The sequence below is a fragment of the Synchiropus splendidus genome, chromosome 9 (genome assembly GCF_027744825.2).
Source record: "Synchiropus splendidus isolate RoL2022-P1 chromosome 9, RoL_Sspl_1.0, whole genome shotgun sequence".
Lineage (NCBI taxonomy): Eukaryota > Metazoa > Chordata > Actinopteri > Syngnathiformes > Callionymidae > Synchiropus > Synchiropus splendidus.
In genome coordinates, this window is record NC_071342.1 from 11,120,723 (window position 1) to 11,137,403 (window position 16,681).

General features: G+C 44.3%; 1 protein-coding gene across 1 annotated transcript; it reads right to left on the reverse strand.

The window, feature by feature from the left end:
* Nucleotides 1–47: 47 nt before the first annotated feature.
* Nucleotides 48–11,436, reverse strand: sfrp5 (secreted frizzled-related protein 5). Its single transcript, XM_053875194.1, has 3 exons — nucleotides 10,533–11,436; nucleotides 5,143–5,220; nucleotides 48–1,910 (listed from the first exon to the last, which is right to left on the reverse strand). Exons 1-3 carry the CDS (start codon nucleotides 11,089–11,091, stop codon nucleotides 1,582–1,584), a joined length of 966 nt encoding a protein of 321 aa, XP_053731169.1. The 5' UTR covers nucleotides 11,092–11,436; the 3' UTR covers nucleotides 48–1,581.
* Nucleotides 11,437–16,681: the final 5,245 nt, after the last annotated feature.

A 16,681-nucleotide genomic window follows, 5' to 3' on the forward strand; every position in this document is an offset into this window, starting at 1 on the left:
GCAGTTTATAAGAAGAAATGTTTTTATTCATGAGCAGGAAGATTGGAATGGACACTTACTGCCTGTTGTTTTAAGTGGCTCTGTTGCTAATGCAAGAAGTAAACAGACAGATTCTAATATTTTTTTCTGAAAGCCATAGAGAGAAATGTGAAGTGTAGCTTCATTCTTAAGAAGTATACAGACCAGATAAACATGGATGAAAAAAATATTGTTAATCTCCATTTTAAGGTTGGAATTTTTGACTTAAAATACCTGAAATCCGTTGTTAAATACATTTGTACTTATTTTGGCATTTCCCACCAGGCTTCGGACCCAGTCACACCAATTCTCTTCCTTTCCTTACACGCCACATCCAGCCTGTTTGGTTGCCTTCCTCTTCTTCTCTCCGCATTTCCAACATTCTTGATCCAACCAGTTCCTCCAAGCGTCCAGACATCAAATATGAAATCTCTGTCTGTCATTTTTAGACCCATGTTAGAAGCAGACTAGGAGAATATATTGGTTTTGTATGACAAAAAAAAAAATCAGGTGGCCAATAATCCCTTATCTTTCATTACTACGCTCCCGGCAACAGGATCCACACAAATAGCACAAGCAAGAAGGAATGTTTTGAGAATGTCATCACAAATGTGCTAATATCCTACTGTCGATCACGACAGTTCCAGCACGCAAACCACAAGCCACGCCCACAGTTCAATGAACATTTCCTCATGAATATTTCAGAGCTGTTCTTTATAAAAATTTCAAATATATTTTATTTACTTACTTGTATTGAAAAGTCAAACAAACACGTATTTCAGTAACAAAACTACAAACAGATTAACTGATTAAAAACAATCTTCTTTGCTATGGGAAAGTGAAGTCGGGTGCTAGTTGCGACTGATTTCCCCACCAGTGCTATTACGAAGCGTAGGTTATTACAAAAACAAGAAGTCAACGCGTGTCTGAGTAATGATAAGACTTTTCCAGATACAAGGTCCAGAGTCTGTCTTCTTCTTTTCCAATGAGTCTTCGTTCCGTTCCCTGTTTTGGCTGCTTCAAGTCTGAGGAGTTTCCATCCGTCTCTTACTGTCATTTGATCTTCAAATCATCTAGTATTCATCATTTACCGCCTGAAATGTTGAAGACAGTCAAGTGGACCAGCTGCTACCTTCCTGTTTGATGTTGTTCCTGGAAGCAAAGTGCTCATATCTGCAAAACGCTTGTTGTCATTTTCTCATCTGAAAAAGCCCTTCACTGCCACCCAACATTCTGGGAAGTTATGATTCTCTCTGGATGATACTGTGAATACATATTCACCAAGGAGGCCATCTAATACGAGCGGAACTGATCGACGATAAATGGATACAAATATATTACATTTTTTCTTACTGTACGGTGAGTGTGTACATTATTGTATTAAAATCCACCTGCTTTTGTTAAATAAGAGGCACTTAACTAGACGTGTTATGAGCTGGTAGCACTGAAGAATCTGTTAAAATAAGTGGCACTTTTTTTTTTTTTTTTTTTTACATTAAATCTATGAGGGGAAAGATGGGAGTCCAAAGATGGGAGGCCATCACAAGAGTCCAGATACACGCGTCACTGGAAGACAGTGTGGTAGGTGGGGCACTGGTGGGACTTCATGTACTTGATGGCGAATTTGAGTTCTTTGCTTTTCTTGTCCCATTTGTGAATGGACATGAGAAGAAGCTGCTGGTCCACCTTCCTGCCCATGATGAGGAAGTTGGAGGCCAGGCTGTCCAGCTGGGAGCACGGGCAGTTGGCGCCGTTCTTGATGTACAGAGTCAGCTTCTTCAAGTCCTTCTTTCGCAGAACTCCCTGCTTCAAAACCTTCTTCTTTTTCTGGGCTGCAATCAGTTTCTTGTCCCCCTTCTCCTTCTTCACCTCCTTGATTTTCATTTTCAGGACTGAAAAAAGAAGTAAAATAAATTATTTGTGGCATCATTTGTGTTTTATTATCACAGAGCGAGATCAAAGGTAGGTCAAATCCTTAACTGTGACACCTTCATGACCACTAAAATACATTTTTAAACACAGTGAATTTGGATATACCTCATGCTCATACTTGTTCAAATGAAACGTTTTAGGTAGTCAAGAGTGCCATCTTATCAAAGTCTATGGCTGGCCGACACGTCAGGCAAGCATGTGACCTGTGAAGGTGGCTTTCTCTTCTAATTTCCTCATGATTTATACTGAATATTAATATTGATTCTTGGTACCTGCCATTCAAAATCCCAGCAGTCACACCACACTTCAGGCACCAGTGTGAGCACCAAAGAATGTGATTTATTTAGTGATAAAAAAAATGAAAAATTTATGAAAGAATCTTTTCATTGTGTTCACTAGACTCGACCCAAGATACATGTCCACAATAAAGTGATGGAGAGGTGAAAACAAAATCCGTGTGTGAGACTGGAGCCTCTCAGCTCGAGCTACATGGCCACCACAGGACTCATAACAAGTTGCTATATTTCAGTGTTACTTTGAGATTTAAAACTGCAGCTTGGCAAAAAACTAAACTCAAAATCAATGTAGAACAAGCGCTTCTATGTTCTATGTTGGTTGTTGGACACTCACCAACATCTCATGGTGCCAACCAACACTGCTTCCCATTAAGCTGTAGTTTGGCCTGTAAACTGACATGAGTTTAAACTTTGAACTCAAATGTCGGCCAAAGGAAGGATTACATTTCTCTCTTTCACCAGTGAACCAGGTGACCAAACCACAACACATGTCTGATTGGATTGTCCAATGCTCAAGGATCCAAATGGAGGCAGCAGCTTGAATTAGCATTCTATTTCAAAGACTTTTTTAAAGTGGTCAAATGTCGTGCACAGAACCTTCCCGAGCCGTTTTTCACTTCCCATGGCCTCCTTCTGGTATTCTTAACCCGCTACCTTTAATCAGATGGGATCACTCGCGAGTATTAAACCTCCTCAGCGCTCAGTTAAATGTCTTTCCAAAGTCTGAAACGCAGATAGCGTCTGTGTATACTGCTCTAAATATTTAGAGTTGGATATAAGAGTTTGATTTTATCTGTCTAATAAAGTGCAGGCGCAGATCCACCATCTAACCCTGGCTTTTTATACGTCTTGTTTTAAGCGTAAAAGATAACAATTGACCTGCCAACAATTTGACAGAGGAATTCTCCGGACGGAGAGTCTGTAAGGTGAAAGTAACGGTGGTTCCGGCTGGTGCGAGACATCCACTCTCCTGCTACTCAGGAGTTGTGTAAACATCTCCTGGTACACTCTGATACTCACAGCATTTGTGAGGTGATACCTCAGGATGGGAACGCATGGGCCGAACCGTCTTCCTTTTCAGGGTCTGTTTTTCTCTGCCCACATGGTTCTGTGTGTGTGTGTGTGAGCACTGGCGTAAATGGAATGCATTCATGTGCGTGGAAGTGTTTTGGAGGTTCACGTGGATCAGAGGTAGAAAATCATTTTTCCTCTCTCCACATATTGAATGCCACCCATGTCCTGTCAGGAGTGATGGGGCCCACCAGGCGGCCTGGTCAGGATCCTCGTGACAGGCCGCAGCTACACCTTCACCAGTAGACAGAGGCAGCAGAGGCAGCTGTCACGGTGATCGTGAGCAGAGTTCTTCTAGTTAAATCAATTAACTACAAACTAGGTGTACAATTCTTGTCTGTACTTGAACGGAGAAACTGTAGTCTTCTGTTTCCGTACTATGTGTGTTTACTCCAGGTGAGTCGATGCAATATACATAGTGAAGAAAAAAAATGAGGGGAAAGGGTTGGAAATTATCTATATTTATTATCTATAATTTCAAAATTCTCGGCGCTAGAGTTATGAGAGTAACACAGTGCAAATGAAGAGGAAAATGAGCAGAGCTCTAGTCCCAACAGAGAGTGATGAATTCTTCAAAAGATGTACCACAGAGCCAACACATTCTCACTCCTCAATATTGATGCGTCATTTCAAGAGACTCCTATGTTTCCGCACCCCAATGGTTGGGATTCGGATGAGTACTGATCATTGATACCTGACTTCCGATGTCGCTTGGCGTATGCACAGCATGACTGAGTCAAGCTCATGATCACATGAGGCACGGCAAAAATGAAGTGGCAAGAAAAGCATTTCAAGAGTCGACCCTTAAACAGCGCCACCTCATGGTTAGTCCACTGAAGCGCTGCCTACAGAGGTGGGAAATGACAGGCTAATGTGCTAACATGTAAAACGGAAGGTTTATTTTGTTAATATTTTGGAGTGAGAATATGTTGACGGAGCAACCCCAAAATTCAATCATTTGTCCTGAAAATCCACTCATCTGCCTCTGAGTTAGAGGTAATACACTTGACCACAAGAATTACGTCTGATTCACCAAGTAGCCTGATATGCAAGTACATTTTTCTGACAGCAAAGGTCCATCATATATAACATTTAAACTGCAGTCAGCTATGGGGCGATGGTCTCTTCCCGAAAACTACATTTTTTTGGTTAAAAAAGAAGACATTCCGTTGCAAATATTTCTTCCCAGGAACACGTGCCAACCGACCTTTCAAACGCTTGGCGAAAAGAAGCACGCTACTCGAAGCCACTTTTCATTTCCAATTACTATTTTCACCCACAACTGCACAAAAGGCTTTGTTGTTTAAACGTCATGTTCTTCAGCACTTTCAGATCAATGTTGCTGAGTGACACAACCACAGAGAAGGAGAGCGGTGTATCATTAACTCTACCGAACAGGGCAATAGTCCATGCAAGCAGAAATTCAGCTGCTGCATAAAGTTGAAGACTGAAAGCTTAGATGAGCAGCAATAATGGAAGAAATATGTCTTGGCTTCTCGTGCGGGTCATTTCTGTGATAAAAGTCAGATACTGGAAACGAGAGAGGTTGGAAATAAAGGGTGTTGAAAGGACGCGTGACGGCTGGAGCCTGTCGAACTGATTTGTCAATTCATGAGGTTCCACTCGAGGGTCAGCTTCTACCCGCAGACACTCGGAATGACCTCACTTTGACCAAAAAGACAGGAAGATTTATTCCCACTTCCACATGGAGAATTCTCTTGAAGATGACAGGAGAAAGCTACATCTGCTGTGCCAGTTTCTTAGGAGAAAAGAACCACCATTGGTTTGATACAGTAGGTGTCTGGAACTCATGAAGGATACTCACCAAAGTCACTGGCACAGTAGTGCTCCATGATGTTGTCCGCCTTCAGCTCATTGTCACATGGAGGACACACCTTTGACACTGCGGAGACACCAGAATCAACCTGTTATTTGTGTCAGGTTATCTGAACTGAAGAGTGTCTGCGGCCGTGAAAAGTCCCCCCTGTGTCTGTGTAAAATCATTAAGACCCTGAGGTCCCCTTCAAGGCCCACCTGTCTGTCAAAGCTTGTTTGCCGTGGCGGGGATACGCACGCCAGCAGACTGAGTGATGTTTGCCTTGAAATTACTGAGCAAAAAAAATGTTTTAATTCTGGAGGTTGTATATTTGGGTGGTGGTCGCAGTCCAGAAGTGAGTCAGTGAGGCGGTCGCCTACTTACACTCTCATAGTGAAAGAGCAAGTGGAAACCAAAGCAACCAAAGATTATTTTTAGCTTGGAAATTTAGGGGCAAGTCGGCTGAGATGCTTGTTGCACGCGAGTTTGAGTTGCTCCTTTTTTTTTGAGTCTCTTGGTCTTGTCAAGGCCTAAAAAATCTTGGAAAGAAGTTGCATATTTGAGATGTTTACATGGACAGGTTTGATATTCATGCCTCCTCTTTCATCACATTGTAAAACTCCCACAACTTGGCATCTCTTGTTGTAAGCAAACTGACTTGATTCAAAATGTCTCCAGCTCTCACTCCTGATGTGCAATTGAAACTCCACGTCTGAGAAAATATGAATTTGATTTGGAGAGACATCAGAATCTTTTGTCCAATCTCTCCATAAACCCTGCATGAATCTTGAATCTTTCTTGGACTCAAGCAGACAGAATACCTGCTGGATTTTCCCTCAAGGCTGCGAGATATGAAACTTTGTTTTGACAATTCAAACATAAACTTGTCTCTCGCCTGCAAAAATCTCACACCGGTCCACTCACCAAGCAGGTTGCTAAGAAACTCCTTTGTTTCTGCGGGGCTCAAATATGACGCAAGACTGAAACATCCACCCTGGCTGAATTCACACACAATTACTCAGCACAATTTTCACAATGTTCTCTTCACGCTTCACTTTCCTCTGTCTCACGCGCTCGTGCACGAGGGCTCCGCTCACTGTCCTGCTCAGACCGTCGGCTCAAAAGTCAAAGTTTATCGTTGAGTGTTGCCGGAGAGGTCACACTTGAGCACGGTTGGCTGCTCCGGTCGCGGGGAGGTGAACCCCCTAACTCTCACCAAGTGCATGTTTGTGTGAGGCACAGTGAGTCGTGCCGTTCAGCAGCCGCATCTGAGAGCGGGATACATACAAGGTCCACAGGGTCATGCCAAATTGTCTGGTGCTGACAAGATTGGGACGTGGAAATGCAGGCAAAAGGATGGAGAAACGCCCCGACTGTTCTGGATTGTCTGTTTTGAATGGTTCCCTTGAAGCAGCTACATCTTACTCTGGCTTATTCATTCTGGCTTCACTGGGGTGGTAAGTTGGCAGGAGGCCCGGCTGTGCTCAGGCCAAAGTATGTGTCAGGAGAAAGCACTCTGTCCATTAACCTAAGTTGGACTTGGACAGAGACACGAATGCTACAAAGGAATCAATTTAGGCAGAGGTTTCCTTATAATTTCATGTTCCATGTACAGCCGACAGTTCATGAAAGAAACCTCATGCTTCGACAGTGTATAGGAGGAAAGCGTCCCGACGTATAGTTTTAACAAATGACTAATCCCAAGTGTCAAGCTGGAAAGGCTTTTGTCTGTCTGCATTTCCCATCCAGGGTTGCCTCCTCCACCTGAACCAGTCTTGACCATCCACTTCACCTGTCTTCTCTGTGTCCTCATTTATCACGTCCATGTCATGGTTCAGTCTGGAGCAGCGGGATAGAAAACTGGGGTGAGTGTCCTTACAGTACCATATAAACATCAAATGGCAGGATATTTATGCAGCCGGAGGAGTTCCTATTCCATATCATCAATGGTTCCTCACCACAGATCAGTGTCAAGTTTTCTTCTTCGTGAGTTGTGAGAGCATTGCAAACGTCACACAGAAGCCAAGTTATCGCCAGTTTTCAGCTGACAGGGGCTCAATTTCTACTGTTCTTGGAAACAGAGTGGAAGGGAAAAGAAGTGTGGACCCGGCCTCTTCACCCACACTAAATAGACACAACATCTCTGACTGACATTCCTAAAACCCGTCCCTGCAGGCAGAACTTCTCTGACCATTTTTCAGTTACTGACAGCAGATCCTGGGACTCTGGAGCATGTGATGTATGTTGGATGGTCCAACATGTGGTGAACTGAAACAGGTAGATGCGGTTCTCCACAGAAACCACAGACAGACCCAGGGAGCCCTTATTTATTGGAATACTATACTGAAGAGAAAATACATGCTCAAAAGGCTCAGGCACTCTTCCATTTACGGGGCATTGGATCACATTTTCCCTTTCATATTGCAGCCAGGGCCACATGAGTAGCAGTCATTGTGCTGCTGAGGGACCTGACAGTCTCCTGTGGCAGAGCTGTAACTTACACTGTCCAACTCACGCAGGGTGGCCTGGACAGACAATATCTTTCACACCGTGCAATTTTACCAACAACCTTCCGAGTGCTCCCAAGAAAACACAACGACAGCAAGTTTTATCCATTCAGAATTCAATCATTCTGTTGGGGCGCTTCATGTGAAATCCTTCTTGTGGTATTGTTACTGTATACCAATTCAGACGTATCACATGGACTTGGGCCAAGTGCGTCCTGGGGGCCACATTTGGCCCTTTGTTCATGATGATGATATTGATATTTCTGTACATTTTACAGCAACTTTAAATGTCACTTTGTCTTTTTTTTTTCTATCATATATATATATATATATATATATATAAAAGTGTAGTTGTGTAGTATCATGTTCAGAGTGATTTATCCAATTTCATATTGCGCATAAAGGCAACCACGATTTGTTCAAGGGTTGTATTGTTAAAACTGACCCCTGTATTCGTCCATTATCTTCTTCCATTTGAGGTGCTACAGTGGGCTGAAGCCTATCCCACCTTCACTGGAAGACAAGCAAATACCCCATTGTCTTCATCTCTAACTCCCTACCTCCCAAATTTCTGCTTTTCTTCATGTTTCAGACTTCCACTTGTCTCGCTTATAAGCCAGTGTACACTTTCGTTTATGTTTGACCCGACAAAAATAGACATCAAGAGAGGGAGAACTGCAACAATGTGAAAAGCCTGTATCCGTGTAAAACCATTGGTGGTCTCAAAAATAAGTGTCTCTCTCGAGTCCTCTTGATGATGGTGACATCAAGTTCCCAATAAAAGCCCCCGCTTTCTTGAGGAGCCAAATCTGATCTGGTCGAGAATCGGACAAAGATACCAGTAAAAGAAGCTGGCCTGCTGCTCCTCTTTATATTTTTTCTGGCTCTCTATCAGAGATTGTGAGCCAAATATCCAACCCCTTGAATGGCCCCATTGGCACATCTCTCTTTTGACTGTCAGTCACTGCGCCTCCAGGCTAGAAGTGATATCAGCTTCAAAAACATACCAGACGGCAATCATGATGGCTGACTAACTTTTTAATATCACGTATCCGTGCGGAGCGTTTGTCCTCTCTTGTGTTGACTTTAACAGGAGTGAACGGACAATCGGCCGTTTGAAGAGGTGACGGGTGAAGCCACCTTGCCGAAAAGAACGAGAGCCGCGAAGGAAAAATGTCACATACTTGATTCTTGTCCTGCAAAAACAGAACAGTTTTCCTGAAGTCAGCTCAACATCAGACTATTTCACCGTCCCGTTCCCATCCTCTATACCATACAAATATACCGTGAATATTCCCTGCTGAAATAAAAGAGAAGCCCTTCCGTTGGCTTGTATGACTGGCAGGAGGGAGTTTATGTGTTCAGTGAATGAACAGCCAGCGGCAAGAACAATAAGCGACATAAGAGTCCTTGAGAGGAAGCGGCGTTCCTCCTCTTTCCTGCACTCTCAGGAGGGACAATCCCACCTCAGCTGCTCCATTCGCTTGTCCTGTCATGCCGACTAATTAGTGGCAGCCTGGTAATTGGTCTTCCAGCTAATTGGCCCGGTGGCTTCCACTCGAAACAAAGGCGGGAGCAGCCTGGGACCCAGCGGGGACGCCCCCCCTCCACCGCCTAAAGACTCTCGTCAACTCCTTCATAGCTCTGACAGCCTTTGTTCCGGGGACGCCGAAGTAGTGGCAGTGCAGTTTAACACACTCACCGTCGTCTCTATTAGTTCCCTCTTCCCCGAAATGCTTTTGCTCCGATGGAAGATTGATGAGCTTTTGACTGGCTGATAAAGCAGCGTGTCGCCTTCTCAGTGGAGACGTGTTTAACATAACAGTCTATTTATCTTAACTCAGCCAGGGATCTGGCCGGCGGAGTCTCTCTGTCTCCCGTCTCCGTCCTGATCTGTCTCTGTCCCATAGCCCGAGGCTAGAGTTGAGGGCAGGGAGCCGAGCTGGACGCTCCACTCGTGCATGAGATCTCTTCCTCTGCATGCCTCACACACGCCAGTATCTCGCGCTCAAACTTTTATCTGTCGACAGGTGGGTTTGTTTTTACATGTCAAGCGGAGGATCCGCCAGACACAGTGCACCGAAGCGGCTTCACCCGCTGGCTGCTGTAGTTCTGATGCTCCATCAGGATGAGGCGTTTTCATTGGTCCAAACTTAAAAAAAGATGTTGGAGCACCATCTCCCAAGGTTGTGAGTAGGAACCTGTTTAGAGCATTTTGCCAGCTAAAGCTTAATTCACTGATATAAGATATTCTTTTCTGTTTCGGAAAAACAAGACACAATAAAAAAAAAAAAAAGTTTTACATTACTTTTTAATTGGAGCATTTATCCGGAAGCTAATTGGCAGGGTATTTTATCAGTAGTAAGTGTTGAGTCATGTGTCAAAGTCAAGGCCCGTGGGCCAAATCTGGCCGGTCCAGTCATTTTATACCGTTCACCTGAGCTATAGTACGAAAATGCAATTTACTGTGTCCCCCCAGCAAAAGTGGTGCCGGCATGTGAACAGTCAGTCTGGAAAATCCTCCCAAATAGAGGCAGCTCAAAGGGAAATAAATGAAAGATTTTTACCTTCAAGACGAAAACTGAAGAGCGATTAGCATTTACTATTGAAAAAAGTGCGATATCAGATTCTGTTTTCTTATTTTTCCTATTAACAAAAGCCAGTGCCTGAAATGTCGACCCCTTGTGTGACAGAGTTTGACTCCCCTGGCTCACACAGCTTCCACTGCCTATAAATAAGCCTAAGGTCTTCAGAAAAAAACAGGTTGATGTTTCGATTTCTCATACAGCAAAAACAGAAGAGTCCCCCCACGTGTGGCAGAGCTTGAATTCAAATGCCAAACAGTAGCCGGCTACAGCAATGGACAATGTTGTGACGTCTTCATGTGCATACCTGGGGTTTGCGTCGCATGGTTGCCAGTGAACTGCATGGGGATGCAGAGGTCATTGTCGATGGGGAATTTATCACATGTCAGCATCTCTGGCCAGGGGAAGCCGTAGGTCTCCATCACTGGTGCGCAACTGTCCCTCACCGCCTCGCACAGAGAGCGGCACGGATAGATGGGCCGGTCCAGGCAGACAGGTGCAAACAGAGAGCAGAGGAAGACCTGGGTGTCAGCGTGGCACCTCTTGGCCAGAAGAGGCACCCAGCTCCCCGCCTGCTGCTTCACTTCTGGCATGGTCTCGTGGTCCAGCAGGTTGGGAAGCCGCATCTTTTTGTAGCCGACGTTGTGGCAGAGGCGGAGGTCGGCCGGGATGTCCACGCACTGAGGCTGCTTGGTGTAGAACCGGCCATTGTGGAAGTTGTCTGACTGCCAGCTGTAGTAGTCGTACTCATCTGCGGCCGAGACGGTGAGGAGAAGGAGAAGGAGGGAGAAGACCAGCAGGCCCATTGCCAAGCTGAAGGATCCCTGGGTTAATGCCCACCTGTGGCTCTTTTGTCCATATGCCATGCTGCTCTTGTGCTTGAATCAACAATTCAAGTCGTATCAAAGTCTCCAAAGTAGCAGCGTCAAGACAAAACGCAGAGTAAAGAGAACAAGTGGGGCAGGCTGTAATCCCTCTCTTTCCTCCTGAATGTTGGTGCCGTGGATTGCAAACAAAAGTGGTTAATTCCCTTGTTCCCTGGAGAGTCAATCCTCAAAAGCACTTCAAAACAACTCTAAGTGCCTCAGGTGCTGGAGTCAGCAGGCTACATTCAAAGAAGGGGAACAGAAAAGTGCTTATTTAACAGTTCTACCTCTTCACAGTCCCTCATCCATCTATCACAAGTCCCTTCGGTCCTGCTGCTCTCTGTCTGTCTGTCACGGTAATGAGGTGTACCTTGCTTTTAAGCAGTGGTAGCTGCACTGTGGTGCTGCCGGCCCCCCTGCAGCATGCTCCCGGACCACTCCTCCTGCGACTGGCCTCCACTGGACTCACTCACAGCCACCTCCTCCAATCACAGCCCTGGGGGAGGTTCCCATGGCATTCAAGACAGAGCCCCCGCTACTTATCCTGGACTCAACCCCTCCTCTCGAACAAGTGAGTAAGCTGGAGAGGGAGAACGACTTGTGGCAAGTTATTCCAGTTGTGTTTCTTTTTCAAGGGAATAAATGTGTTACCGTCAAATAACTCAAGAAGGCAGGATTGGCTAGAACTATGACACAATACTTGCACGAATAAATAAAACATTTTCAAAAGCTTCATGTGAGGTGACTTACGGTATAGTGATGCGCCGTTCAGCGCACTATAATGATGGAAAAGAGACGGCGAGGAGGGTTTCATTACAAGGGTGAATCTTCACCACATCTTTTTAAGGTGTCGATCTCTCAACTATCAACATTTTGAAGCGCAGGGTCAGCGAGGGTAAGTGGTGGAACTACAGGTGGGTCCCTGGTTTGGCCACACGATGTGAGTTATGCTAATGCGGGAGTTGGCTGTGAAAAGAGGCATGCTGCCCTACTGTCTCTTTCTATCAGTGCCACTGGGCCTTCACCTTGGCAGCAGAGAAAAGGGGGTCACATTCAGATTCAAAGCGGAGGAGCTTTGTGATCAGGATGTGGGAACGGTGCGGCTCTCAGGGAGGGTTTTCTTCTTCCAGTTTGATCTCGGCTGCAGATTGATGCTTCCCTGTGTGTGTTCACGGGGATTGTGCAGCGATGGGCTTCGTGCAGTTTAGTTTTGTTTTGCCTTCATTTTTTTGTTTTCATGTATGACGAAAAGTTTAGTGCTTTGTCAGTAGAGTGCACTGAACAACTGCACAGTAAATGCATGAGTTTGATGGCGCTGTGTCAAACCAACACTTACATATTCGGTTTGTCAGGTGCTGCTTAGTTTGCTTGGAAGGACCAGTCAGGCCAGGTCCTCATGTGACTGTTAACATTTGAATAGTCTAGAGTGATGCACTTTTATTTTATTTTAGTTTGCACTGTTGTTTTTATACTGTTGTTTTATTGTTTATTATTATTATTATAGTGTGCATCTTGTATTGCACACAAAGAATGTCACCATGCGTTGTATGTGTGACAAGTAAACCTCTTGAATCTTGAATAGCTCTATGACATTTTGGGTCATTTTGATGGACAAGAAAGGAAACTAGGTGGTCTTTGATGAGCTGTATCACCTGGATAACAGACAAAATCATGCCGATAGTTAGCTTAAGACTTGCTAGAGCTGCTGCTCCGTTATCATTCTGTGAGCAGACTGGAACAGTTTTTCTGCTCTGCAAAATGGAAAACAATTCCCCCTCTCCGTGGCTTCCTATGGCTGATGGGCGGAAGTGGTCTTGTGTAAGAGGCGAAGTGACCTTCGAGCCACAGCTAATCAATATCGGCCGCCGCTAATAATCTCTGGACCTTGCTCCCTCATGAGGGGATGCTGCGATTGTCCTCGCACACGTGCAGACCTCCACCTTCCCAGCCCATATCTGGTGCAGGGAGCTGTGCGCCAGTGACCCATTTTGCGACGGCTAGCCCTTCCTCTGGGTACAGGCACAGTGTACTGCCTTCAAGTCACCAACAAAAGTGTCTTTCATGGTCATCAATCGACAATGCTTGTCTCCTCTTGTTCTCCTTCCCCTAACTGGCCCCTGTGGCCACTGGCCAATCAATTCCCCTTTTCCATTTCCAGTCCCCCGGATTGGAGGAGGGATATAAGATTAGGCCCGGCCTGTATTGTTGGGCCTAAAGCTTTAACATGGTCTGAAAAGGGAGACTCAGCAAATCCATGTGTGCGAGAGTGTGTGCGGCGGGGATGACGGTGGTGGGCATGTGTGTATGTGCGTCTCTTGGAGGTGGAATAAAGGAGAGAAGAGGATGAGGCGTCTCGCCGCCCAGATATACCAAGAGCTTGAATGCCACACAAGATGACGTATACGTGAACGGGCTCCTGTCAGGGAAGAATCTTCAATATGTTTTATGCATGTACATTCTATAGATAGAGATTTTTTTTTTTTTTAATTATTCGTACTATGAATATTCAGACTGTTTTCATTATGACTAATTTCATACATTTTGCGGCAGTGAATTTAAATGTTCAACAATTAATTTGAATTTAATTTGCAACACCACAATGGAGCTCAAGGAGAGTGGAATAATAGCATGTTAGATTTGGTTTATTAAATTATATGTCTATTTTAGGTGGTAACAAAGCTGGAAGAAGTGGGATAAATTACAATTTCTTTTGTAATTACTAAAAAATAAATTGAATAAAAACAGAGAGATAAAAATGCGAGACAGTCTGGAGAAAACTACAGAATAAAATATTGAAATATTCATTATAATAATTGTTGAGAATGAGTGGAATGTGATCTAACTTAACACTATCTTGCTTTCTAAAATTATGATTTTTATTACACAACAGCAACACTTACTCACCATTACATAAAGAAAATAAAGTATGGGTCTTTAAGCGACTTGATATATTATAATAAACCTGTAACATGAAAGTTAATTCATTTGGAAAAGCAACACACATAGTTTCACCACTGTGCTGCAAAGCCGTCGTCGTCTGCATGTGGTTCAAGAGAGCCACAGTCCAAGGCACATACCTTCTCTGTGGTCAATATTAAAAAGCAAAAAATGCACTCTTTGACTGTGAACTACCTCTTTTACGGCAGTGTCTTATGTCCTGCTATAAAACACTAAGTCTTTGGCCCCGGCAGGGTTTATCTTATCTTATCTGCAACGCTCACTCAGATACAGTAGTACATTTCCTTCTTTACTACAACGATATGAGATTTCAATGGAAACCAGTGCTGGTATTATCTGGAATGAAACATTAATAACCAATTCAACGCAGCAACTATCCAAATGATGAAATCCCTGTGTACCCTCCCTAGATGAGTGTTGCATTCATGGTGTTTCAGATAACAAGTGCCCAGATTCCGATCTCACTCAGCATGGTCTCCCTCTCTCCCTCACTCCGTGTGACGCAAGAGAACAAATTTGAATTGGTCCAAACTTTAGTGACCAAAACATTTGTGATTCAGCTGAGGAATCTGATATCTGACGTCGGGCAAAAGGTGAAACCAAGTTTGTCGGCTAATCCTCAGGGTGGTTCAGCCAGTCCAGACCACAAAGCCCCTTTATCCCACACTTAGAGAAAAACAAACATAACAAATCAGAAGTGTGGGCTCGAGGGTCTCCTGTAATGTCACAGGCTTGTACTGACTGAAATCTTGAGTGGCACCACTCCGGCTTCTGACCGCTTACGCAAATATCTGAAGCGACTTTGACATGGACGTATTATTGCAAGTGGATGTTGAAATGTGATGAAATGATGTTGGAAGACTTTAACACCACACTGTCAGACAGTGAGTGAGTCCATCGATGCCTGAGCAGCGCTGAGGACTGTTTGCTTTCACTCGGACTCACTCTGGCCTCACAACTCCACCATTCGCCTATCCAACCCTCCACTGCAGCAGTCAGCTCACCATCATCCACAAATCTCTGGCCCCGAAGGTGTTTTTTTTCAGCCCAGGAAAGAGGTGGAAGTCACTTGGGGTCAGGTCTGGAGAGTAGGGAGGGTGAGGAAGGAGTTTGTAGCCACACAGCTTCCAACGCAACTCGACTGGTGAAGACAGGTGTGTTGTTTGGCTAAGTCTCTTAAACAAAGTGCAGTGACTAAACAATGGCAACCCGCAGTATGATCCCACAGGGCATCAGTAGCCAAGACATGTCAGATTTCTTTGAGATCCACTCTAGAACACAGGCGTCATACTGAATCCCAAAAGGGCAGCGAGGGTGCAGGTTTTCGGTCCAACCGATCAGGAGCACACACTACAACCAATCACGTGTCTGATGGCTGTAACCAGTTGAGTGAGTCTTCTGCTGTTTGTTTGACCTGCAGTATACATGTATCTCAGTTGGAATAAAAGCCTGCATTCACAGGGCCTTCTTACAGAAGCACAAAATATTTGTAATATCTACACTCAATTTGTTGTTGGAAAACATCAGTTCTTTTTGGAGTTAATGGAAGGAACCATGCAGAGTGGAACCCAAAGGGATGTGGTGATGTGGCGCAGAGAGACTTGGACACATAAGAATAAGCAGCTTGATAAACACCAATACACACAGGGGAACCAAGGGCGTCACTGACCTGGGAGTAGATCCCACCCACTGAATCAGAATCAGAAAACAGAGACAAACAGCAGTGATGGGTCGTGCAACACCGATACTCCAGCACACTGCACTATCCCTGCGTCGGTGCAAGTACCGCTTTAAGACAATCACATGACTGTCTCGACTCTGCAGAACGTGCCGAACTGTGTTTATAAGGCAGCGCATCCGTCAACAGGATGCAACTGCTGAAACAATATAATCTCACAGTTCTTTGTGAAAAATCGTAAAATGAAGTATTTATTTCATTTATTTATTTATTTATCCAGTTTGTCTCAGATTTTCAACTTCTCTTGTTCCATTCTAATTCAAATTAATATCAAGGTATAATTTAATTTAGACAATAAAAAATAACACTGTAAAAACGTTTTAAAAATAAATAATTAGTAAAAACAAAAAGTCCACAGGCATCCTCTTTCACGTTTTCCACATTATGACACATGTTCACATTATTTAAAGATATAGGATAATCATGAATGCAAAGACTTGATATTGATATAATATTTTTAATGTCCAGCAGGTGTCAGTATTCAGTGACACAGTATCAGCACAGTGTGTCATTGTGTCGAAACGCTTGATGGTGCCTCATTTACACATCACTAACAAACAGTAAGTTCAGGATGGAACATGTAAGAGAACTGAAACAAGGCCGAGAACAGGGAATACAAAATACACTGCGGATCAAACACACAGAGTCATCATAAGCCAATAGAGAGAGAATGTAAGTCGCAGGTCAGCAAGCAAACAAGCACATGCTGGTCCAACTGGCACATGGCACTGGAACCAGAGAGCTCCATTTCAGGGAGAGGACTTGATTGCACAGTGGTTCCAGGTGTGACTGTGAATCACACTGGGACAGAGGAGGGGAACACAGGAAGACAGGCAAATGGATGAAACAAAAACAAGAAGAGGAAAAAATGAAGAAGGCTGATCGGATTAAATA

Bases quoted from the DNA above. Each gene is read 5' to 3' on its own strand.
- sfrp5 (XM_053875194.1), bottom strand. From the start codon at position 11,091: ATGGCATATGGACAAAAGAGCCACAGGTGGGCATTAACCCAGGGATCC. The intron at 5,221-10,532 runs GTATGCACATGA...GTGTCTCCGCAG, and splicing joins CCATGCGACGCAAACCCCAG to TGTCAAAGGTGTGTCCTCCA. The intron at 1,911-5,142 runs GTGAGTATCCTT...TTCTTTTTTCAG, and splicing joins CTACTGTGCCAGTGACTTTG to TCCTGAAAATGAAAATCAAG.